Here is a 25,868-nt window from a genome sequence, read left to right as displayed (position 1 = left end):
TAACAAGCAAATTGGGCTTATGAACGTGCTCTCAGAATAGAACTCATTTGTTTGGAGGGGATTACTGTATTATAAATCTTTCAATTTTTAAAACATTTTTAATCATATGCATATATTTCTTTTTAATATTTACAAGTTATCCACCAGAATTTGCATGGTTGGTGGTGATGGTGTTTAGTCTTCCACCTAACCCTACCCATATTTTCAATTATTAAAACATCAACTAAAAAAAAAAATACTAAGAATAGCCAAATAAAGCCTGCACCAAAAAGAGTATCAGAATTAAAGGACACATATGCACAAGTAATCAACCATGAGCAAATGATTCTAATTTTAAGAACATTCATACAAAATTTAGTAATTATAAATTTAGTAGACTATTCTTATTTTAAGAACACATAAAATTTAGTAGGTATAAAATTTAGTGAAGTAAAACACTTTCATTTTACATAATAAGTGTCCTATATTCTTAAGAATAAAGATGTACATAACATGTACATAACAGGTTATGTGGCAAACAGCTAATGTAAAATCACATCATTAGAGATCAGCTCTATTAAACCCTAAGAATGCCCAGACTAGGGAAGAAGGAAGAGGACACAAACATCTAAGAACCTCATGGGTGAAGTCAGAGAGTTACTCTATATAAGAGTCATTTATATACTTAACAGGCATGAAGGACTAGCCTAGCAGGGGAGGTGAAAAGTCTAAAATGATGCTTCAAAGGAAAAGGGAGGTAAGAGGATCATGAGCACTTGACCTTAGACAGTACTGGATCCACTGAGCTGCATTAATACCAGCAGCACACTCTGGTAACCAGCAGAATATTCTGAATTCAGAATACAGGGCATTCACTGTAAATCTGTCAAATTATCTACTAGTCACCAGTGGGAAAAGAGATTGTCCCTTAAAAATATTCACTTTGTAGGAAACTGCTGCAAAATAACTTCTAGGCAATGGTTAAGAGACGTCTCCTTTGTTGGTTACTAAAGCAAAAAGAACTGAACCGAATTAATAGTAAAAAGAATACAGGTTTTGAATCAAGGCAGATATGGCTCCACCACTGACTAGCTGTAAAAGCTAGGCAGTGCCCACCTCCTCCCACATAATTTTCATCATCCTTAAACTCCACTTGGCACCTAGGTTTTCCATGGTCTGAGCCTTGCTTACCTCTCCTAAGAGTATTTAATCACTCTAAGCCTCATGCTTTATCTACCTACAAAAATGAACCAATGACTAACCCTCAAAGTGGTCGCTATTTCACATTTAGAGCTTTATTTTTTACTTTAAATATCCTTCACTCCTCCCTCCTCCCACTGACTTTTCCCTTTCCGCCTGGTTAATTTCTACTTCCCTTACAGAACTGGGTGCAGACACCTTCCAAACCTATGGTAACTCATTCCACAGCATCCCATAATTTCTCTTATAGTGGCTATTAGCAGGTCATTGCTGCTGTAATGACAAATCACCACAAATACAGTGGCTTAAAACTTTTTCCCTAATTTGGTGAATTTTATTTATAGGATGCAAATGTGCACTTTATTAATAAATGTCCTGGGGAATTTTTTTTTACCATGATCATAATCAACTAAAAAATAGTGAACATATAGAAAACCAAATTCTGTGTACAGAAGTCCAAATTATCTTCATGTTATTATAATAAATATGCATTTTAAGAGTTTCATGCTCTACCAACTGAGCTAGCCGGGCTCACAGTTAAATATACATTTTAAAAGCACAATCACAGTATTTATATTATGGTCTTATTTTTGAAACTAATATAAGTTCATATTATATTTCTAATAGAGTGAGTATAGCTCAAAGGTATCAGTTCCCCACATCACTCATTTCATTCTTTTTTTAAAAAGTCTAGAATAGTAACACTGGACACCACAAGATAGTATAAGAATCTTTTTTTTTATTTTCAAGGAATTTTGATTTATCATAATGCCACAAAGCAAAAAACGTCACTAAAATTACAGCCTCAGGAGTATGTATGCACTACGTGACACCGGCTAATAAGTTACTTTTACTGCCCTTTGCGCACTGCTCTCAGAAGGAAACCACCTCATTTTACCACCTCCGCCATTTGCTAGATATACGCCTTGGGGTAAACCATTCAAATCTCCAATTTTCTATTTCCATCCTTAAAATAAGGAGTTTGGACTAGCTGAGTAAAGGGCCCATGTCAGAATCAGAATCTCTAGTGGCCCTTTGAAAACTACAGAATCCACCACAGAGATTATATAACCTACTGGAAGAGTTTATCCAGTCTCACTACACCCCTAGTTTCAAATTCAGCTTCATGAAGAATCACTGCACATAAATAAAATGTTACTGATGGGAATGGATATGTGGTGCAGACAGCAAAGAGGTCAGGAAGCACTAATGTGGAAGATTCAGTCCTAACAGCACATCCAGCGCTGAATTTACACTAGTCCACAATTCTCAATGCAGAGCTCCTATCTGGCAGTCCTGGTTGCTACATCTCAAGAAAGATCAGAACAGAGCAGGAGGAAGTTCTGAGAAATGTAAATGAGAGGGTATAGCAGAAGGAACACTGGCAATGAATCGGAAATGGTTTTACATTCAGGAAATTGTGGCTACTAGACAAAGATACAGAAGATTTTTTTTTTTTAATCTTTCAAAATCCACAAATCATAAAGCATAAAGATAGGCTGAAAATCTAAAAGACATAAGTTTTGATGTTTAGAAGGATAGTTTTAGCAGAAATAAAAAGTTTTTCTTCACACAGAAGTAACAGATTATAGAATTCTTTAGAGCAAGAAATGGTAGAGAGCAAAAGTATAAATAACTTCTCATAAAAGATTTAAGGAATGTATGGGTGACAAATTTATAATAGTTCATATTAAAAGGAACTGGGATTTTTAAAATGCAAATGATTATTTTTTAAAGAAAAGTCTGTTATATAAGCAACTAGCTGATAGGCTACAAAATAGCTTACAGTAATTTTGTAGCATTACAAAACATGGTCACCCACATAACTGACATTTTTAAAATGTGATTTTACATGTTAAATAATACTTCATTTTTTAATCTATAAAATATAATATTGTTTAATATGCATGTGCTTATCATTAGTCTAAAGAGTGTCTGAATGTAAATAGGTGAATCTTTTTTTTTTTTTTTTTAAACTTAAATGGAAAAGAATGTCTTAGCAAATCTAGAGATGTGTCTTGCTAAATTTTGGTGTACTTTAAAGGTGACCTTTACAGTCACATGAGATTTAAATACAATTTTCTCTTCTAGAGTGGAAAATAGTAGCACCAGTAGTTTGAGTGGCAAGTAGAAAACTTGCAATGAAACAATTCCTTAAGCTTTCCAATGAGTACCTTCACAAGGTAATTTGTCCTTTGGTGTATAAAATATCATTTAACTAGGAAATATATTAAAAGCATGCTTTAATGCAGTGAGGAAATGCAGTGGATTTGATGATGAATTAGTCACTGAAGACATTCCCAACCCCCTATGGTATTTTGTGACTAATCTTTGTTATACAGATATTGGGTTCTCATCAAGCACTTAAAAATTCACTCCATTGAATTTAAGGAGATTGTTCTAAGCTGCCAATGCCACATCACTTGGAAGCTTAAGAGAAGTTCCCCACCCCCACTGTATAAATATTCAAGACAGAACTATTTCCCTGTGAGGATTCAGCACACCACATCCTATTTCCCTTTTCACTAAGTCACTACAAGATATTTGATCTTCATTAGCCAACCAATACTGAACCACACCCCAACACTACACACCTTCCCCAATCTACCCTGAAAACCCTTCTTCCATTAAACCTGGAAACCTATCCTACCACTGGCAGACTCCTCAGATCAATCCCTTCACCTTGTCAAGTGAAATTGGTTTCCATAGGGCCATGAATTTATCCGCGAACTTTTAACAAAGCTTTTTTTTTTCTTTCGGACCTTATATGATTGGGGTGAAGCACTCACACGAGGGTCTGCCTCCTTGGCATCGCTGCTTTCTAAGCCATTGTTCCCCATCTTCCAGACAAAATCCCACTCCTTCAAAACAGGAGACATTCTCCACTGTGTTCATACGCTAACCTCCATGTCCGTGGAAATGGCACATAGACACTGCTTGCTGCCTCAACAATGAAGTAGAGTCTGAAATCGAACTCAAGATCTGCTTGACAAGCCACAGGCTCCAGTGAGGGACTTCGCCCCACAGGGAAAGGGACATGATAGACACCATTATAGACTAAAAGTGTCCCAGTCTCCACTCCCTTACAAATACCTTCCTCTCCCCGACTCCCTCTCGGTCTGCATTCTTTTGACCTACCTCCAAGTAGATACACACTGCTAAAGAGCACTACAACAGGACTATCTTCCCTTGACAGATATTAGAGATCACAAACAGGCACCCAGCACTGCCCCGCACTGAAGTTCCCCTAGGAAGCTATCTGTCCCACCCACCTAGACTCTGATTTTACAAACAATCCTCTTTCTTCAAACTTCTCACAGTCCCACCTCCAACCTCACCAAGAGGATGCCTCATGGATCATAAAGAAAGCAGACGTCATTGCACTGAGAATCTTTCAACTTCCCACCACTAAAGCTCCAGACCATGTGTATCTACATTCATCTTCTCACTGCCTTTCTGTCATAATGGAAAAAGCATCCCAGCTCTTACCAAACTCAATTCTATAGATCCTGCCTTCTTATCAACAGAAGGACCTCTTTCCTCTTCCTTTTTCCCCTCAGTCTTGAATCATAACTCTACTAGATCAACCCCATGAGCACATTCACGGGCTTTATTTTTCTCCATTTTAAAGAAAAGTTATTCACTTCTTTCTACCCTTCATCGCCTTCCAGGTACTACCTAATCTCTCTGTCCCTCTTAACAACAAACTTCTCTACAGATGGTCCCATAAATTGTTTCTACTTCCTCAACTTCATCTAACTCTCTAGCTTCTACTCCATCACTCCTTGAAATTGTTCTTTTCAAACAAACAACAATCTCCAAGATGTGGAATTCCAGGAATAGTGTTACATCATCTTTTTTGATTTCTCAGTTTAATTGAACACAATGGATCATTCCTTCCTAGAAACATTTTCTTCTCTCCATTCTTTCTTTAAATATTCTCTTTGCTACACTGCTAGGCTTCCCTGGTGGCTCAGACAGTAAAGAATCCACCTGCAATGAGGGAGACCTGGGTTCGATCCCTGGGATGGGAAGATCCCCTGGAGGAGGCCACTCCAGTATCCTTGCTTTAAGAATCCCCATGGTTAGAGGAGCCTGGTGGGCTACGGTCCATGGGGTTGCAAAGAGTCAGACACAACTGAGCAACCGAACTGAACTGAACTGAGGGCTTTGAGAGACAATTAGGTCATGAGGGCAGAGCCACCATGAATGAGATTAATGGTCTTATAAAAGAAGCCTGAGAGAGCTCTCTTCTCCCTTCTGCCACGTGGGGGAACAGGAAGTCTGTCCAGAGGAGGGTCCCCACCCAACCATGCTGGCACCCTGATCTCAAACTTCCATTTCTGTAGTTTATAAGCCACCCAATCCGTGGTGTCTGTTATAGTAGACTGAATAGACAAGAACACCAACCAAGAAAGTTGCATTTTCTAAAAGTTCCATCTGTTAATAAACATTTAGAAAATCTATACTGTACTCAGTAAATCAGATCACCAACTATTTTGTCACTAATTGAAGCAGACTATTCAAATTGACTACAGACAAACAACTGATGATGACTCAGCCTTCCGCTCATTTAACCACAGACAATACTGTCAAACAGACTGAAGGTCAATGGATTTATAAGGAAGACACAGTACGACAGAGCAGATGATAATAATTTGGGGTTATCTTTTGTTGAGCATGTACCATGTACAAGGAACTTTTATACATAATTTTTGATCTTCACAATAGTCTCACTCATTAGATATTATGTTCTGTACAAGTGGGGGCTTCCTTGGTGGCTCAGTGGTAAAGAATCTACCTGCCCATGCAGGAGATGCAGGTTTGATATCTGAGTTGGGAAGATTCCCTGGAGAAGGAACCCACTCCAGTATTCTTGCCTGGAAAATCCCATGGACAGAGGAGGCTGGTGGGCTTCAGAGGAGTCCATGGGGACACCAAGAGTCAGATATAACTTAGTGACTAAAACAACGAACAAGAAGAAGCAGCAAGGAACTGAGACTCAGTGAATTGAAATAACTTGGTCAAAGTTCACACAAATAAGTGAATAAAGTACAGATGTTAATCAAGGACTATTAGATATCATAGCCAGTGTACTTTCTGTCCTGCTTATACAAACCAAGAAATGCCTTAAAGTAGGTAGCAAAAGCTGGCTTCCAGGGAATGAGGACAAAGAGAAAAATATCCAGTAATTAATGATCTATAGGATCATTTATTCTTTATAACATAAAGTTATATTGTCTCATTTCCCTCACAATATTTCAGGATAAATAACTGTGTACATGTATGTGTGCAAGTATGTGTGTATGTGTATATATATACACATATACATGAATATATGCACTCCAGGGTTAAAATAACATTTCAGATCCAACTGAGGCATCTACACTCCAAAAGTTATCATTAGTAAATTTCAACTATCATTATCTCAATGTGCACTACAGAATCTGTTAATGGGCATTAAGAAATGTAAAAAAAAAAAAAAAATTCATTGGTGAAAAGAATGGTAGTCAAGATATGTCCTAGGCTTCCCAGGTGGCCCTAAGTGGTAAAGAATCCACCTGCCGATGCAGGAGACACAGGTCAGATCCCTGATCAGGGAAGATCCCCTAGAGTAGGAAGTGGCAACCCACTCCAGTATTCTTGCCTGGGAAACTGCATGAGCAGAGGAGCCTGGCAGGCTACAGTCCACGGGGTCACAAAGAGTCAGACACAACTAAACACAAGGTATTTCAATTAGTTTAAAATGTCAGACACAGACCTGTTGGTTACAGAATCTAAAATATCGAGAGCCAGTAATATTTAAGAACTAAGAATTTTTTGTACATTAGGAAACCATTATGAATGTATCTAAATGGCATATTAACCCCAACTACAGTCTGAAGTAGCAAACACATTAATATTTCTGCAGCTAGGAACAAAGTTATTTGCACTAAACAGGATAAATAAAAACTATAATAAATAGCCTCATGTCAATTCAAAGCATTCGGTTATCAGAGCCTATTGGATTTTGGTATGACAGATAAGGGACTGTGGACCCGTAACTATGAATGGCCAAATTACTTAGTCAAACTGCAATTCAGCCAAAACATTTCCTCTGAAAGCTGATATTAAACATCACACGTTATGCCGCAATAACAGTGTTCCAAGGCAATCTAATAACCCTTCACCCCTCCAGAATCTGGCTGCTGACAACGATGGACATTCAGAATGTGGCTGGACGATAAGGGAAAAACCACAGTATAAGGCTGTTCCATGGCCACTACAACAGGCACAATGGCCACGTTCTGGAAGAGAGTTACATTTATTCATAGCAGATGCTCCCATATCTTTAATCAGATCAGGTTTCTAAACTCTACACAGATAAGAACCAGTACTGGAATGACAAAGATCCAAGAGGTGGGTACACAGAGACGTCATCAGCAACAGCTAAAGTTCTGATAACAAAGAAGAAAAAGAAAACTATTTTTAAAGGAAGGTAAGAGCCTGGTAGCAGGCAAAAAGATTTGGATTCCAGTCTCATCTCTGTCTATATGAGCTGTGTGATCTTAAGTCTGCCTTAACTTCTCTCTGCTTCAGTTTATTCATTGACAATGTTGATGAAAATTCTGCCTATCTCTTATGGTTGTTGTAAGGATAAAACAATACAAGGGAAGAGCTTAGCACAGAGCCTGACCATGAGGAGATGGCCAATAAAATTTATACACTAAAAACAAAGCACAGAATCTCACAAAGCATAGCAACCTGAATAAATTTGCTACCAATTCTTCAGAACATGGAGAGCACCGTCACAATTCAGGTTAGAAAAATGTCATCTTGGCTGTGCGCTGTGCCTTTGAACATGTCATTTAACTTCTCTGAGCCTAAGAGCATTACAGTAAACCAAATATTCTCAACGGAAGAGATAAACTGTTTTTTGGTGGGGTGAGGTGGTAGAGTAAGTGAGAAAAATTGGCTCTTTTTATGAAGAAATCATATACCTATAAAGTACCAAGACAGATCACAGTATTACAATGTCCTGGGAGCAGGAAACTCAAAGTGTTCTTTAAGGGGGAAGATAATGTCAAAAAGGTTAAGAAACACCAGTTTAAGTGAACTATAAGGTTCATGTACAGCTCTTACAGTTCCTTAATTCTATCTTCATAACCATAATGCCAAGAATTCAAAAAATGTTTAATATAGGTTCACGTACTATACTTAAGAAGGTAAGGAAAGATTTCTATATTCTAGAAATATCTCCAATTAAACAGTTAAAAATTGTAAATATAATTCTGTTTAAAATAAAAAATCCTAGCAATAGAGCTATTATTCATGCTGGGATTCTGTGAGCCACAATTTTGTTGTATTTTCTCTGCTTTATAGATAATAATATATCTAAATCATGTCTAAATATTAACATGTTTATTCATTTCCCCCTGAAATGCAGAAAGAAAACAGAGTAAAGAGAATGACTTGTTAACTACTATGAAAATGGAACACTGTGGTCGTCTCAGCTTTGATAAATGAAAGATCACCTTGGAATATAATTCATTTTTAATTGCTTCTTCCATCTAATCTAACTACTGCTGTAGGCTGCCTTAAAATATTTACAAAGTAAAAGCAAAAAAAAGAACTGGAGTTGCTAAATAAAGCAGGCCACACATTCCAAAGTGATCAATTTTTCCAGTACTGTTTACAATATAAACAAAGTCATAATTCTTACAGATGGAATATTTGGAAACACAGGCGAAGTACGCTTAAGGATGATCTCTCTCATCCTTACGTTTGGGGTTTCTAACTGAGACACAATCGACATATGTGACTATATTTGCTTACCATGATCTGATACATGTATATACTGCAAAATGATTTGCACAGCAAGTTTAGTTAACATCCATGACCACACATGGTTACAGATTTTTCTTGTGATGGGAAATTTTAAGATTTAGTAACTTTCAAATACACAATACAGTATTGTTAACCATAATTACCATGCTTTACATTACATCCCCAGAATGTAAGTTTGTACTTTAAAGATGCTTTTAATTCCCCTTCTTCCCCACCTTAGTTTTAGAATCCTTACTATGCCCAAATTATCTGTCACAACAAAACAAAAGCAGTTGTTCTAAAATGCTAGAAAGATCAATATTACAACTATATTCTGCTTTAACCACTTCAGAGTTTTGTATTTCCTACACTTGTTTTTATCTTCTCCAGAATCCAAGGGAGACAGGGCAACATATTCATGTTCATGAACTGCCTCATAATTTTCTTTGAGTTTCCCAAAATTTACAATATAGATTCTAACTAAAAGTGACATTTTTAAAATGTACAAAATACATCCAGATCAAACTGTTACTAAACATTTGGCTTTAATTCATTACTAGTAATACGTATAATAAAGTGTTCCATTTTATTCACTGCAAAATAAATGTGGTTTTGATATCAAATTAACTTTCAGGCATTTGCATCTGAATATATAAGATGCATGTGAAGTCATAATTTCATTTAGACACAGGTATTCCCAGTACTATGCAGGAAGTACACACTTTCTTTTACTGAAGATGAATATAAATACACAGCCTTAAAGAGATGCTAACCACTGTTAACACTGCCTCAAATTCTAGATGTTCAAGTGACAGAAAAATTTCTCTTATAAACACATGCTATTTTAGACTGTTCCAAACAGACTGACAAGACAGAGTAATGGAAAGAAAAGATAATAAATGAGTTGAAGCCCAATATACACTCAGTATATTTCAGGAGTCTAGTGTGGATCCATGTGTTCACATCCTCAAATGAGGATAACCTGGCCAAATAGCATATGTTTCACTATTAGGGATAATGTTACCCTGAGGCGCCATAATACCAAAGTGTTCCTTAACATCAGAGTGCCACAAAATGTATTCTAGGCAATGCTGAGAGGCATAAGAAAATCAGAACTCATAAAATGACCACTGTCAAGGTTTAAACTTACTCAAGGAAAAACTCCATAGCAGAAATTCAATTAGCTAATGTATCACACTCTATATGAAGTGTGATAATATGAACTCAGCACAGCATAATATTTTTAAAAAATAATAATAAAATATGCATCTAGTAGGCACATCTTCTACATGCTTCCATGAGAAAGCCAAAGCAATCAAATTCTCAACTTGACAATATACATACATACACCTGCCAAGGCCTCAGCAATACCTTTGTTTTAGATTGATCCATGATGTTTTTAAGTACTCCGTGGTTTCTTTCACATTTCTCGTGTCATCACTACCATATTCTTCCAGCAGTTTCTGCAGGACATTATCGAAGGCCATTACAACACCATCTCCAGGAGCCAGTTCTTGAAGCAACATCTAAGGTGTAATTTCAGATGTAATCATTAACACTGGATCATTCAGTTACAAATATGACCGAAACATTAGGTCCTTTCAATAGGTTTTAATATGTTTCAGACACAGATATCAAAAGAAAGGAACACATTATAAGACAAATTCTCGCGTGTAAGCTCAAACAAAAATAATTCTGGAAGTGAAAAGTGATCAAGTACATAGCAAGTACATAGCAGATGGTGTTAAAAGATTACTATCTTTTTCTCTCTGATATATTTTAATTCCTCAAACCATTTGTCTTGTTCATTACAAATGCTATGCATCTGATCAAAACAGGAATATGCATCTCATAGGAATGAATTTACTACAGAGTTAGTTCCTCTATATGCACTTGGAGATACAGAAAGGTCGACAATATGGAAATCTGCCTGCCCCTGGATCACTATGCCTGCTTACAAAGTTAACTGTTGGGTGGATCCAGCAGTGAAGCAAGGGTTACTGAGAGTTGCCTGAGTACACTATATTGATGCTGTGTGTCCATAGGCATTGGCTGTATGATACCTTTTTTTTTTTTTTTTTACCCCTGAGAGCCCCTGCATCAAGATACTCCCCATGAAACCTAAATGACTAATGAATGTTCCCATAATTTTTGTAGCAACTCACAGAAAAATCCACCCTAGAGTACCAGAAGAACAGAACCATGCTGCTAATTCAGTTCAGTCGATCAGTCGTGTCTGACTCTTTGCAACCTCATGAACTACAGCATGCCAGGCTTGCTCAAACTCAAGTCCATCGAGTCAGTGATGCCATCCAACCATCGCATCCTCTGTCATCCCCTTCTCCTCCTGCCTTCAGTCTTTCCCAGCATCAGGGTCTTTTCCAAGGAGTCAGTTTTTCATATCAGGTGGCCAAAGTATTGGAGTTTCAGCTTTAGCATCAGTCCTTCCAATGAACAATCAGGACAAATTTCCTTTACAATTGACTGGTGTGATTTCCTTGCAGTCCAAGGGACTCTCAAGTGTCTTCTCCATCACCCAGTTCAAAAGCATCAATTCTTCAGTGCTCAGCTTTCTTTATGGTCCAACTCTCACATCCATACATGACTACTGGAAAAACCATAGCTTTGACTAGATGGACCTTTGTTGACAAAGTAATGTCTATGCTTTTTAATATACTGCCTAGGTTGGTCATAGATTTTCTCCCAAAGAGGAAGCATCTTCTAATTTCATGGCTGCAGTCACTGTCTGCAGTGATTTTGGAGCCCAAGAAAATAAAGTCTTTTACTGTTTCCATTGTTTCCCATCTATTTGCAATGAAGTGATGGGACCGGATACCATGATCTTTGCTTTTTGAATGCTGAGTTTTAAAACAGCTTTTTCACTCTCCTCTTTTACTTTCATCAAGAGGCTCTTTAGTTCTTCTTTGCTTTCTGCCATAAGGGTATTGTCATCTGCGTATCTGAGGTTATTGATATCTCTCCCAGCTATCTTGATTCCAGCTTGTGCTTCGTCCAGACCAGCATTTCTCATGATGTACTCTGTAAATGAGTTAAATAAGCAGGATGACAATACACAGCCTCGATGTACTCCTTTCCTGATTTGGAACCAGTCTGTTGCTTCATCTCCAGTTCTAACTGTTGCTTCTTGACCTGAATACAGACGTCTAAGGAGGCAGGTAAAGGGTCTGGTATTCCCATCTCTTTCAGAATTTTCCACAGTTTAATGTGATCCACACAGTCAAAGGCTTTGGCATAGTCAATAAAGCAGAAGTAGATGTTTTTCTGGAACCCTCTTGCTTTTTTGATGATTGAACAAATGTTGGCAATTTGATCTCTGATTCCTCTGCCTTTTCTAAATCCAACTTGAACATCTGGAAGTTCACGGTTCACATACTGTTGAAGCCTAGCTTGGAGAATTTTGAGCATTACTCTGCTAGCGTGTGAGATGAGTGCAATTGTGCTGTAGTTTGAGCATTCTTTGGGATTGCCTTTCTTTGGGATTGGAATGAAAACTGACCTTTTCCAGTCCTGTGGCCACTGCTGAGTTTTCCAAATTTGCTGGCATATTGAATGCAGCACTTTCACAGCATCATCTCTTAAGATTTGAAATAGCTCAACTGGGATTCCATCACCTCCACTAGCTTCGTTCATAGTGATGCCTCCTAAGGCCCACTTGACTTCACATTCCAGGATGTCTGGCTCTAGGTGAGTAATCATACCATCGTGGTTATCTGGGTCATGAAGATCTTTTTTGTATAGTTCTTCTGTGTATTCTTGCCACGTCTTAATATCTTCTGCTTCTGTTAGGTCTATACCGTTTCTGTCCTTTATTTTGTCCATCTTTGCGTGAAATGGTCCCTTGGTATCTCTAATTTTCTTGAAGAGATCTCTAGTCTTTCCCATTCTATCGTTTTCCTCTATTTCTTTGCACTGATCGCTGAGGAAGGCTTTCTTATCTCTCCTTGCTATTCTTTGGAACTCTGCATTCAAATGGGTATATCTTTCCTTTTCACCTTTGCTTTTTGCTTCTCTTTTCTCAGCTATCTGTAAGGCCTCCTCAGACAACCATTTTGCCTTTTTGCATTTCTTTTTCTTAGGGATGGTCTTGATCACTACCTCCTGTACAATGTCACAAACCTCTGTCCATAGTTCTTCAGGCACTCTGTTGATCAGATCTAATCCCTTGAATCTGTTTGTCACTTTCACTGTTTAACCGTAAGGGATTTGATTTAGGTCATACCTGAGGGGTCTAGTGGTTTTCCCTATATTCTTCAATTTAAGGCTGAATTTGGCAATAAGGAGCTCATGATCTGATCCACAGTCAGCTCACAGTCTTCTTTCTCTGACTGTACAGAGCTTCTCTATCTTTGGCTGCAAAGAATATAATCAATCTTATTACGATATTGACCATCTGGTGATGTCCATGTGTAGAGTCTTCTCTTGTGTTGTTGGAACAGGGTGTTTGCTATGACCAGTCCATTCTCCTGGCAAAACTCTGTAAGCCTTTGCCCTGCTTCGTTTTGTACTCCGGGGCCAAACTTGCCTGTTACTCCAGGTATCCCTTGACTTCCTACTTTTGCATTCCAGTCCCCTATGATGAAAAGGACATCTTTTTTGGATGTTAATTCTAGAAGTTCTTGTAGGTCTTCATAGAACTGTTTAACTTCGCTTCTTGAGCAATACTGGTTGGGGCATAGATGTGGATTACTGAGATATGGCAAGTTTTGCATTTTTGAGATTGCACCCAAGCACTGCATTTCAGACTCTTTTCTTGACTATGATGGCTACTCTATTTCTTCTAAGGGATTCTTACCTACAGTAGTAGATATAATTATCATCTGAATTAAATTCACCCATTCCAGTCCACTTTAGTTCACTGATTCCGAAAATGTCGATGTCACAGTTGCTAACTCCTTTTTGACCACTTCCAATTTACCTTGATTCATGGACTCCAATTTACCTTGATTCATGGACCTAACATTCTACAGCATTTTACTTCCATGACCAGTCACATGCATAATTGGGCATTGTTTTTGCTTTGGCTCCATCTCTTCATTCTTTCTGGAGTTGTTTCTCCACTCTTCTCCAGTAGCATATTGGGCACCTACTGAACTGGGGAGTTCATCTTTCAGTGTCATATCTTTTTCCCTTTTCATAATGCTGCTATTTAGAAAAAAATATTCTGAATATAATGATTGAAATACTGATATCGTTTTCAATTGCATTCCTCTGGTTAAGAGTCCAAGGGCTTTGCTGATTATTATTTTTTGAGTCATTTGGTGAAAACAAATCAGCAGATAGAATAGAGAATGATAATGATAGCATAGCATAGAGATAGATAGAGAATGATCCAGAAAACCAGGATACCTGGCCACTTGATTTTTAAATTGGAATCATGGAAATTCTACAGGTCTGAAGAATAAAAACATGCTGCCCTGTTTCAGATCTTGCTTCCCGTATATTCTATATTATATCCTTCACAAGCATACACCTTCATCTAGGCTATCTAAAGGGTAAATCAGTGTTATACCAAAATATAACCTAACAACCATAACCTCCAATTCAAGAATATTTTCTATGATTGTAGAGAGGTTTAAAACAGCACTTTGAAGTACCATAAGTGTTCAATAACATCAACTCTATAATCAAACTAATCATAAAAAAGGTACTTGCTCTGATGATATTGATAACACAGTTTGATTATAAAGGTATTAAAAGAAACTAAACTTAATACTTGATTTGTTCACTACATGTCTGCTAAGTCTCTTCAGTCATGTCTGACTCTTTGCGACCCTATGGACTGTAGCCTGCCAGGCACTTCTGTCCATGGGATTTCCCAGGCATGAACATTGGAGTGGGCTGCCACGCCCTCCTCCAGGGGATCTTCCTGATCCAGGGATCAAACCACATCTCTTAAGTCTCCTGCATTGGAAGGAGGGTTCTTTACCACTAGTGTCACCTGGGAAGCCCTTGTTCACTGAGTCCTCATGAAAACTTTGGGAGATTTCATAAATAAAAATGACCTTCAATGTAAATACAGAAGGGAGCAAAAGGAGGATTCCTGAGATTCTGAAGGTGTTTTCTTTCTAGATTTTGGTTCATGGGTGTGTTTCCATCTGCAAAGAAATCAGCGGGCTGTAATTCTGGAATACATGTACATTTCTACTCCTTATTATTCTGGAAATTTTCCAAAAAACCTTTCTGGTAAAATTCTTTATATAAATTTCAATGTACATTCTAAGCACTTGGGAAAACTTTATGATAAGGGTTCTAAAAATTATGGTTAACAATAGATTAAAAAAGCATATCCCACAAATTGGTAATGCCAGTAACTAATGAGCCTTACTTACTTGATTATCAGAAATCTGTTTGACAAGTGGATCCCTTCGAGCCTGTTGAAGAATGTAGAGGCGCGCCTCATACTTTCTCATGAGCTCTTCAGTCTCCTCTCTGTGATCATCCCACTGGAGACTGTCAATAATCATGTCCTCCAGCTGCTGCCGTCTTAGCTCCACACCATGCTGAGTGTTATCCCACTGGTTCTTGACCTTTTCCACTGGAGGAGGCATTACATTAAAAAAAAAAAAAAAAATCCCAGAAAGCAGCCATTAGGAAAAGGAAAAAATACATGACACCTAATTCATCATAAATAAGGTCATATATGGAAAAGAGAAAGGTAGCCAAATGGTACATACATTTTAAAGGAATGTTATTATGTCTGCCACACTATATGACTGATACATTTCTGAAATCATCCTTGAAGAAAAAAATGTTGAATTAAACTCTATTCTGATCACATTAAAATATCTCACAATAAAGATATTTACTATTTTAAACTGATAAACAAAAAATTATTTAAAAAATTAATTCTTACCTAGTTTATATTTATAGAACCTAGTCTGAAGAAGGGAGATTTTGACAGTACTTTATGATATAATTTTATGGCCACAGATACCGTCACTTGTCATCCTCTAAGGAAATGCTCCAAGGTAGCATTGATTTTAAGAGAAAACAAAATATTTAAGAGTTCTTTTCACATTTGTTTTTCTGTAGCATGAAACCTCTCTAAAAGGAAGTGTTTTTATATATTTAAGAGAAGCACTAAAAGTAAATGAGATTCAAGTTCTATGTATCAACAGTTTCTATTATAAAAAATCCATATTGACTCTTTTCCTCTCTTTTTTTTACTCTTTTTATTTTTCTCTCTTTGATTTTCTTTTTCTGTCCCTTGCTCTTCTCGTTTCCTCTCTCCTACTTTCTTTCCTCTTCTATTTTTAAGAGCGAGTTATGAAAAAGAAGGGACTTCCCAGATGGCACTAGTGGTAAAGAAGTCTCCAACCGGGTTCAGTCCATGGGTCAGGAAGATCCCCTGGAGGAACAAATGGCAACCTCTGCTGCCTGGAGAATCCCTTGGACAGAAGAGCCTGGTCGGCTACAGTCCACAGGGTTGCAAAGAATCAGACAAAACTGAACACACACACATAATCTACCAATTAATTTAAAAAGAAATAAAATGGCTCACTTAGTAAAAACACACCAACACTGTGAGATACTAAAAGTTCTCTGCTAACTCATCTCTTCTAATAACTTTGCTGGTGCCACATTCATGTTGAAATCAAAACATTTTTAAGATGGGGAACAGTTGACTTTCCTTGAGAAATATTAGGCAAGGTAAGAAAATACCTTCCAGTTTATATTCTGCCACAAATATTTATTAAGTTCCTAATTGGTCCTGGGCAGTGTGGGAAATCTTGGGGCCAAAGAGGTGAATATTTACAACTTATAGAAGGGAGAGAGAATTAATTTTGAGATATACAATGAAATTATGCAGGGGGGGAGGGCCATGGCAGGAACTAAAGATAGAAAATACAGTTCACCAGGGACTAAAAGAGGGTGGGAAAGACTTTGCAGAGTGGGTGACATTTTATCTGCTGAGTAGAATTTCACCTGGGGAGAGAAGGCCAAGAAGAAGAAAACATAATGTGAATAAAGGTAAGAAGACTAGGAAATGTCAGGACATTATAAAGAACAGATATCATTCAGAACAGCTACAGACAGTGCTGAGGGCTAGAGAGAGGAAGGGAATGATGCAAACAGACAGTGATTGCCCCTACATGACATTCTTAAGAATCCTGACTGTTTTGTATGTCATACAGATTTAACAGAAGCCTTTAGGCCAGAAAGCCAATTTGAAACAGGGAACTTTGTAGCTGCTGAGTTGTACTTAATTTTTGTTTTGTTTCATATTGTATTCAACTAAAGTATTCTCAAATTAGAGCCAGGTACAGAGGTATACAGTAGCTACTCAATACATATTTTTGGAATGAATTCTGAAAAGAGGAGTTAAAAGACATGGTAAGACTTGATTTCAGTGAATATAAAAGGAGAATGGATTTGCATTCCCATGGGTTTCTCTAATTTTTGTCTTTTTGGTTTCTTTAAAAGAAATTCTAACTTAAATGAAAAAAAAAAAGAAAACTTCAATGTATTACTAATTACTCAAAAAGTAATGTTATTCATAATTTAAGGAACTCATAAGGGAATTAATGACAATCTTCACAAAAAATTAAAAAAACAAAGGAAAGCTATTTTATTAATAGAGATTATCAAATATCAAATTATCAAATAATTTTAATTTCTGGCTGAATAATCTTCAAAAATGTGCATGTTACCATTTTCAAGGAAAGTGAATGATGCTGTATAATTTTATCTTTTAAATCTTACATTTTTCAGTGATTGCTGTTCTCACATCTGAACTGGAAGCTTTATTTTTCAGATTCTGTGCCAATGTAAAGACATAATCGAGCTGAGGATGGCGCTGTTCTAAGTCGGCCTTTGTGATCTGTCAAGACAAAATGATGGTTAAGATAGGTTAATAAGCCATACGATAAAAACACTATCAAAGCATAACTGGTGGGCTGCCATCTAAGCTGTTGTTTTCCTCCTGAAAGGAGCAGTGAGGTATCAGTGACATAGAGGAGAAAGTACAGGATCTGGAGTCAGAGGTCCCAGGTTCATATCTTAGCCCACTTATTATCTGGATCACCAGGCAACGTAATTTACCTCTCTTGTTTCCACAAAAAGAAATAATAAAAGCACTTGCAGTTCAGCTATATCAAGTCTGAGGAGATTAAATGAAGAAAATCCTTTTGAAAACTAAAAATTATGTTCAAAACATTAGCAATGTGACTTCCCTGGTGGTCTCTGGTTAAGAATCCACCTCCCACTGCAAGGGATTCAGGTTCAGTCATTTCTCTGGGAGCTAAGAGCCCACATGCCTTGGAGCAACTAAGCCCGCAGAGCCCGTGTGTCTCAACTAGAGAAGCCCATGCCCTGCAACAAAGACTTCGTGCAACCAAAAACCAAAAACATTGGCAGTGATTTCTGGAGCTGATGCTCTGCACATCTGTCCTACAACGGAAATGAAACATAAACCAATGGCACCTACAGGGCGCAGATGAGGGATTGGAAAAATTAGAACTGGAAGAACTGCAAATTAAATGACCCTAAACACAAAGAGTCGGACACAACTGAGCGATTAAGCACAGCACAGCACAGACAGAAAAAACTGCTGCTTGAGAAAGTTTGAGTTTCTTAGGAGGGAAAAGTTATCAATATTAGGAAAACGGTGTGTTTTAGGTATAGAACTCACCCATAGCCATAAAGATTAAAATATACAACTTCCAAAAAGAATCCACAGCTCTTCCTCTGTGAATTCACTAACTTTTCAGATGTCAATTATTCCTATAGTGTCAAGTATTATTTCTAAATGGCTTATTCACAACTTCTAATCCTAAATCACACAGAGACAGTTTAATGAATGCTGATCATTTCCTTGTAAGTGGCATAAGGACCTCTCAACACAATGTATCTGAAACTAAATCAATCAAACCCTTATCCACATTCCATTTCTTCTGTTCCTGATTTCCATTAATTGCAATGACATCATCTCAGCCACTCAGAAGGGCTTTTCTCCTTGTTTTAAACATCTCTTGCACTATTCCCAGCCTTCTTACTCAAACAGATCATTGTTATGATCAGTCTCCAGCCACAGTTTTAAAAAGAAAATGGGAAAAAAAGATGCTTACCGATGGCTTACAGAATAAAAGTCCTAAGAGCTTTGCTTGGTCCACAAGCTCCTTCAGAAAGGGAACTTGATCCGACTTCACTGTCTTCCCACTACACCTCCTTATTGCACAACTGTTGAAACATCCCTCATGCTCCCCACCTCAAATCTTTATTCATGCTGGTCCCTATACCAGGAATGTCATTTATTTTGTCTCTAAGCATCAAAATTCCACATAGTCTGCATTCCTTCACTGGGGATGTAACCCCTTCTTCATCCTGGCTCCTCTACCACCTGGCCTGTACCTCCCCAGTGGCTTTTATTAGACTGTGCCTGGTCACATATATCTTTAATATGGGAATAAAACTGGTACCTACTTCACAAGATTGCTAAAGTGAATGAGATAATACATGATAAATACTTAGAAAGACACCTAGCATACACTAAGCACTTAATAAGAGTTAGTGATGGCTGCTATTATTTTATTATTTTTCATAGTTCATTCTTAGTTTCTATCTGATATATTCTTTTCAGCATCCCTAGACAACACATAATCCAGGACCAAAAATACATTGAATATGGAAAAAGAACTTTAAAATTGATATCAAATGGCATATGTACAGAAATAAAATTATAGTCAGGAGAGTCTCACTGATGATGTCAACAATTAAATAAGCTCATTATGAAATATAGGTTGAAAAGGCACTTCAACAAATGCCTATAGGACACTAGGGACTAAATTAACACCAGTTTACATTTATACTGATAAACGGCCAGATTTGGGACGTCAGTTTTAGCTCGTAAAAACAGAGTCTACAGCTCACATTCTTAAGCAAAACAACACAAATGCAAGAAAAGCTTTATTCATCAGAGCTAGCCAGCATGGCTGACAGATCAAGAATTTTGTAAGAGGGATGTGGACTCGGCTCTGAGGGCCCGGGGGCGGACGGGCGGTCCAAGCCGTGAGCGTCTTGGGGGCGACCCGGTAGGGCCGGGCCGCTTCACACCTATTGCCTCTCCAGTCAGTGAATCGGCATCTGAGCTTCTGCGGTGCCAGCGGGACCCAGGAGTGGACGGAGATGATAACCTCGCTGAGGAAGGGCTCGGCGCCGTTCACTCCCATGCAGAGTCCCCCTAATTAATCATTTTAGAGGCCCTGCTCTCCAGACGCAAGCACAGTTGCGTTCCTTGTGAAAGTGAAATGAAGTCGCTCAGTCATATCTGACTCTTTGCAACCCCATGGGCTGTAGCTTACCAGGCTCCTCCGTCCATGGGATTCTCCAGGCAAGAATACTGGAGTGAGTTGCCATTTCCTTCTCCAGGGGATCTTCCCGACCCAGGGATCGAACCTGATTGCAGGCAGACGCATTACCATCTGAGCCACCAGGGAAGCCCCCAAAGCGGTCTATTAACAGAAGAGTACTGAAAATTGGAGGAGAAGGAAGCTGTTGGGGCCATGTACTGTGAAAGGCTGGGTGACCTGCTTCAGCGGTCGGACCCTGTGATGGCTGTGAGCCTGATGCCCCAGACCCAGGGCCTGATCAGGAGGCAGGAACTGAGGTTAATGAAGCCCACCGCCATCCTCACCAACATCCGCAGAGGTCTACTAGTTGATCAAGACGCCCTGGTGGAAGCCCTTCAGACCGGGCTCACTAAGGCAGCAGTGCTGAATGTGACATACCCAGAGTCCCTGCCCAGAGATCATCCTTTGTTGGAGCTGAAGAATGTCACTCTGACACCTCACAGGGGAAGTGCAACTCATCCAGCAAGACGGACAGATGATGGAAAATTTGGTTGAAAGCATCCTGGATTGTTTCAGTGGCCCTCCTGTTCCTAAGGAAGTGCTGCTTAAATAATTTATGTAAGTTAAGAATTCAGTGGGATGAAAATACAGCAGATTAAATGGGAAAGAAACACTTTTTAAAAAAAAGAATTTTTTAAAGCTCATTCTCGCAGAGTTTAAGATAAACACAAGCGATCCAAACAGATCTTGTCTACTCCTGTGCTGTGGTGTTTCCATGACAAACCTTTACACTAGGTACCTACTTTCATTCGCGAAATTGTCTTATTGATCTCTTCTACATCCCCGACGGTGACAATGTTGGACTTCAGCATCTGGTCGATCAATACCAGCCAGTCGGCTAGTTCTGTTATCGTCTTATCCAGATCAGCAGGAACTGAAATTTCTGAAGTACGAGGAGACGGGACAGGAATATCTGATGCAGATGATGCTAGCACCACCTTTTGGACACTGGGATGAGCTGAAATTAAAAATGAAGCAAAGTGTTAACAACACAGCAGGATAATCTGATATTGGTGATATAATGGAGATGTATGTATATGTGTATTTATGTAAATTTTAGTTTAAGTAAGTAAAATGATTGAAAGAGGTTTTTCTTTATTTTTAATTGAAGGATAATTGCTTTACAATGTTGTGTTGGTTTCTGCCATACAACAACAAGAATCAGCCATAAGTACACATACATACCCTCCCTCATTTTTTTTAAAATAATCAAATGGCAATGTTATTTCCTGAAGTATCTATAGGACTTATGGTTGCAATAAAGCTAATTAAAGACAGTCTCACCGTATTTTGGGCTTCTCAGGTGGCACTAATGGAAAAGAACCTAGCTGCCAATGCAGGAGACAAAAAAAAGCGGGTTCAATCCCTGGGTTGGGAAGATCCCCTGGCGGAGGGCATGGCAACCCAGTCCAGTATTCTTGCCTGGAGACTCCCATGGACAGAGGAGCCTGTCAGGCTATGGTCCATAGGGTCACACAGAGTTGGGCATGACTGTCGCAACTTAGCATGCACACAGCCTATTCGAGGGCAGCAATAACTCAAAAGCAACTAACAGGAACTAAGACTGACATCAAGAGAAAATTTTTAAAAATGCATCAATCATGAGAAAGTTAGGAGTGTTATTTTCTTTTATCAAGATGTTGTTGCTTTAATTATAAAGCCAATTTATCTGTAATTTTCTGTCCTTTTTTTTACTTAACTCTATAACATGAGTATTAGTCATTCTTAATAAACATCATTGTGAATACCTAGGTAATAATCTTTATTTATAGTCACTAACTTTTAGTTACCCCTTTTCTTACAGCTGGATACTTAGACTCTTCTTGAACTTTTACTTTAAAAAAGATTTGCAGATACAGTCAACTAATATTTGACAAGGGAGCCAGGAATATACAATGGAGAAAAGATAGTCTTTTCAATACATGATGTTAAGATAATTGGACATTCACATGTAAAAGAGTAAATCTGGAACTATGCCTTATACCACTTGCAAAAACTAACTCAAAATAGATTAAAGACTTAAATGTAAAACCTGAAACTATGAAACTCCTAGAAGAAAACATAGGAAATGAAGCTCCTTGACACAGGTCATGGTATTGACTCTTTGAATATAACACCTGAAGAATATAACTGAACAAGTGGGACTACCATCAAACTAAAAAGCTTCTACACAGCAAAGGAAACCATCAACACAACAAAGTGAAAAGACGACATACACAGAACAGGAAAGAGTATCTGCAAACCATATCTCTGCTAAGGGGTTAATACTGAAATATATATGTATTCATATAACTCATATTAAAAAATGAGAAAAATCCTATCATTTGAGACAACATGGATGGACCTTGGTATTATGCTAAGTAAGTCAGCTAGATAAAGACAAATACTGTATGATCTCACTTATATGTGGTATTCAAACAAGAAAAAAAAAAAATTCATAGGAAAAGAGATCAATCAGACCTGTGGTTACCAGAAGTGAATGGGAAGGGGGAGGGGAAATTAGAAAAGGTGGTCAAAAGGTACAAACTTCCAGTTACAAGATAAACACATTACATCCCTATGTAATGTATAACATGAAGGCTGTAGTTAACCCTGCTCTATGAGATACAGAAAAGTTAAGAGAGTAAATCGTATGAGGTCTCCCCATAAGAAGAAATTTTTTTTCTCTTTTCTTTTGTTAATTACATCTATCTGAGATGATCCATTTATGATAATCATTTCACAATACATGTAAATCTGACCATCATGCTATACACCTCAAACTTATACAGTGATATATGTCAGTTATTTCTCAATAAAACTGGAGGAAAAAACTAGGTTTGAAGATGCAAAGTAATAGGGTATGAAACTCAAAGTTAGTCATAATAAGCTAAAAAAAGACTTTGCAATTCTAATGTTTCCATTAGTGCCAGATGCTGAGCACAGCCTCTCACAGGCTGTCTTTGTAGAAGGGTGGAGGATGTAAACACCTCACAAAAAGTAGCACCAGACTAGGAAACACCTGCTGGCAGAATCCCACTCAGTTCACTTAATGGACAGCTCCTGGATATTCCTGTTTTTAGTTGCCTTTCTTGATCTTCACAGGTTCCAACACAAGAATGTCATTTTGCGCTGTCCATCTGCCATATTTTCCACTTAGACTTATGACACACACTTAAAGACACAGACTTTAGTCTTTCTTCTCTGTGAGTGAAGCGTTTAGATGACTGACTCAGTCCATTCCTGCTCACTGATTTTCAGTACAGATTTTATAAGCTCAGAAAGTACAAGCCCTTGGTTTTGCTTTTAGAAAACCTTGCCAGGCTCAGCCCCCAGATTTGATGTGGCACATAAGCTAACTCTGCCAATGTAGGTCAAAGCTGATGAATACTTGGCACAAGGTCTGTCTCTTTGTCCTCTTTCTTTGCATTGCAGACATTTCTAACAAACTACAATTTTTCTCAATGACTTAAGATGTACCTTCTCAACACAACATTCCATAGATCCACTGCCAATCAAAAGAAATCAGTAAATACATTAAAATCTAGCTTCCATTCATGGCTCTAAGGGACCTGAAAATTAAGATATCTTCTGGTCATCCACTAAAGTCAATTCAGACAATCTAGATTAACCCTTTCCTTCCCTAAATAGTCAAGTTTTGACCTAAACTGTGTACGTGATTACTTTGCTTTTCTTCTGTCCATATGTAGGGGCTGATTAGCCATATATAAATGTTTAGATATAATATTCCAAGTTCAGAGAAAAGCTTGATAAATCAGGATCCCTCCCATCAATAAATTTAATTAACAGCATTTTTTTTTCTTTTTTAATTTTTATTATTATTATTTTTTTTTCCAGTGGGTTTTGTCATACATTGATATGAATCAGCCATGGATTTACATATATTCCCAATCCCGATCCCCCCTCCCACCTCCCTCTCCACCCGATTCCTCTGGGTCTTCCCAGTGCACCAGGCCGGAGCACTTATCTCGTGCATCCCACCTGGGCTGGTGATCTGTTTCACCATAGATAGCATACATGCTGTTCTTTTGAAATATCCCACCCTCACATTCTCCCACAAAGTTCAAAAGTCTGTTCTGTATTTCTGTTCGTCAGCCGCTATGGAAAACAGTGTGGAGATTTCTTAAAAAACTGGAAATAGAACTGCCATATGACCCAGCAATCCCACTTCTGGGCATACACACTGAGGAAACCAGATCTGAAAGAGACACGTGCACCCCAATGTTCATCGCAGCACTGTTTATAATAGCCAGGACATGGAAGCAACCTAGATGCCCATCAGCAGATGAATGGATAAGGAAGCTGTGGTACATATACACCATGGAATATTACTCAGCCATGAAAAAGAATTCATTTGAACCAGTCCTAATGAGATGGATGAAGCTGGAGCCCATTATACAGAGTGAAGTAAGCCAGAAAGATAAAGAACATTACAGCATACTGACACATGTATATGGAATTTAGAAAGGTGATAACGATAACCCTATATGCAGAACAGAAAAAGAGACACAGAAATTAACAGCATTATAGAGTGGTTAGTAATACTTTTAACTGTTTGTTTTTCAAAAGAACAAAAAGAGCTTAAAAATCATTATTCTGAAAGCTTTAAAACAAACTTTTTATACCTAGGTGGTTAACACTTGTCAGTTTTCAGGTAAGCTATTATCAACAGAACTTAACACAGGTACAGTTTTATCTATCAAGGATACTTTTAGATTCCTATCGCAACACTGAAAGTCAGAGAACATAAGAATACTCTTTATATTAAGGAATATTAAAGAAATTCAACAAAAGCGATTTTGCTCTTAGTCTTTGCTTACTTGTCATCTTCTAAATGAGGTCTCATGCCACTCTTTTTAAAATCTCAATATTCTCTCAGCACACCTGATTTCTTCAAGTGTTCCAGAGCCAACTCAGTGGCACAGTCTCTCTTACACATCTCTGCTTCTCTTCTAACATACCATGTACTTCATTCATTTATGTGTATTTACTGATGAATTCCTGACACCTAGAACTATACCCAGCACATAGTAGATGCCCAATAAATATTTGCTGAATTAAAAAAAAAAAAAAAAGAACTTGCAAAAACAAAGCTACAGCAAAACTAGAAAAATAAGAACTTGTAAGATATATTTTTTTGTATCTTTACATTTCTTTGTAATTTTGTATCTTTACATTTCTGATTGCCATCTTAGTAGATAATTCCCAAAACAGAATCACTGGAGTAAAAAATATGAAAACATTTAACGTATTTACTACTAATTGCCAAGTCTTTTTCCTTAAAAGTTGGAAATGTTTAGAAAATGTTTAGAAAAACCCCAACAGGTTTATAACTTGACAAAATTATATATTCGAACTCTGATTTTAAAATTAATTTGGAAAAAAATTAAAAAATAATAATAAAATTAATTTGGAAAGAAAAGTCTCAAGAATAGTCAAAACAATTTTTTTCAGATAGAGGGTTATGCCCTACCAGATATTTAGTTGTATTTCTCAGCTAATAATGAATGATTA

The 25,868-nt window shown here is 37.7% G+C and overlaps 1 protein-coding gene across 8 annotated transcripts in view; it reads right to left on the bottom strand.

The window, feature by feature from the left end:
• Window positions 1-25,868, bottom strand: part of UTRN (utrophin) — a 545,759-nt gene that overhangs the window by 260,666 nt on the left and 259,225 nt on the right. For all 8 annotated transcript variants that reach the window (XR_009690701.1, XM_061130409.1, XM_061130407.1 and 5 more), the window contains 4 exons: window positions 21,098-21,312; window positions 17,710-17,827; window positions 15,336-15,541; window positions 10,357-10,511 (listed from right to left, as the gene is read on the bottom strand). Coding sequence is in view for 7 of the 8 variants with exons in the window: in XM_061130409.1 (XP_060986392.1) it covers window positions 10,357-10,511; window positions 15,336-15,541; window positions 17,710-17,827; window positions 21,098-21,312 (694 nt within the window). In the remaining variant the exon portion in view is untranslated. The remainder of the gene's footprint in view (window positions 1-10,356; window positions 10,512-15,335; window positions 15,542-17,709; window positions 17,828-21,097; window positions 21,313-25,868) is intronic.

The sequence above is a fragment of the Dama dama genome, chromosome 26, assembly GCF_033118175.1.
Source record: "Dama dama isolate Ldn47 chromosome 26, ASM3311817v1, whole genome shotgun sequence".
Classification (NCBI taxonomy): Eukaryota; Metazoa; Chordata; class Mammalia; order Artiodactyla; family Cervidae; genus Dama; species Dama dama.
Note: the sequence above shows the minus strand (reverse complement) of the source record. Positions and strands in the feature narration are given on the sequence as shown.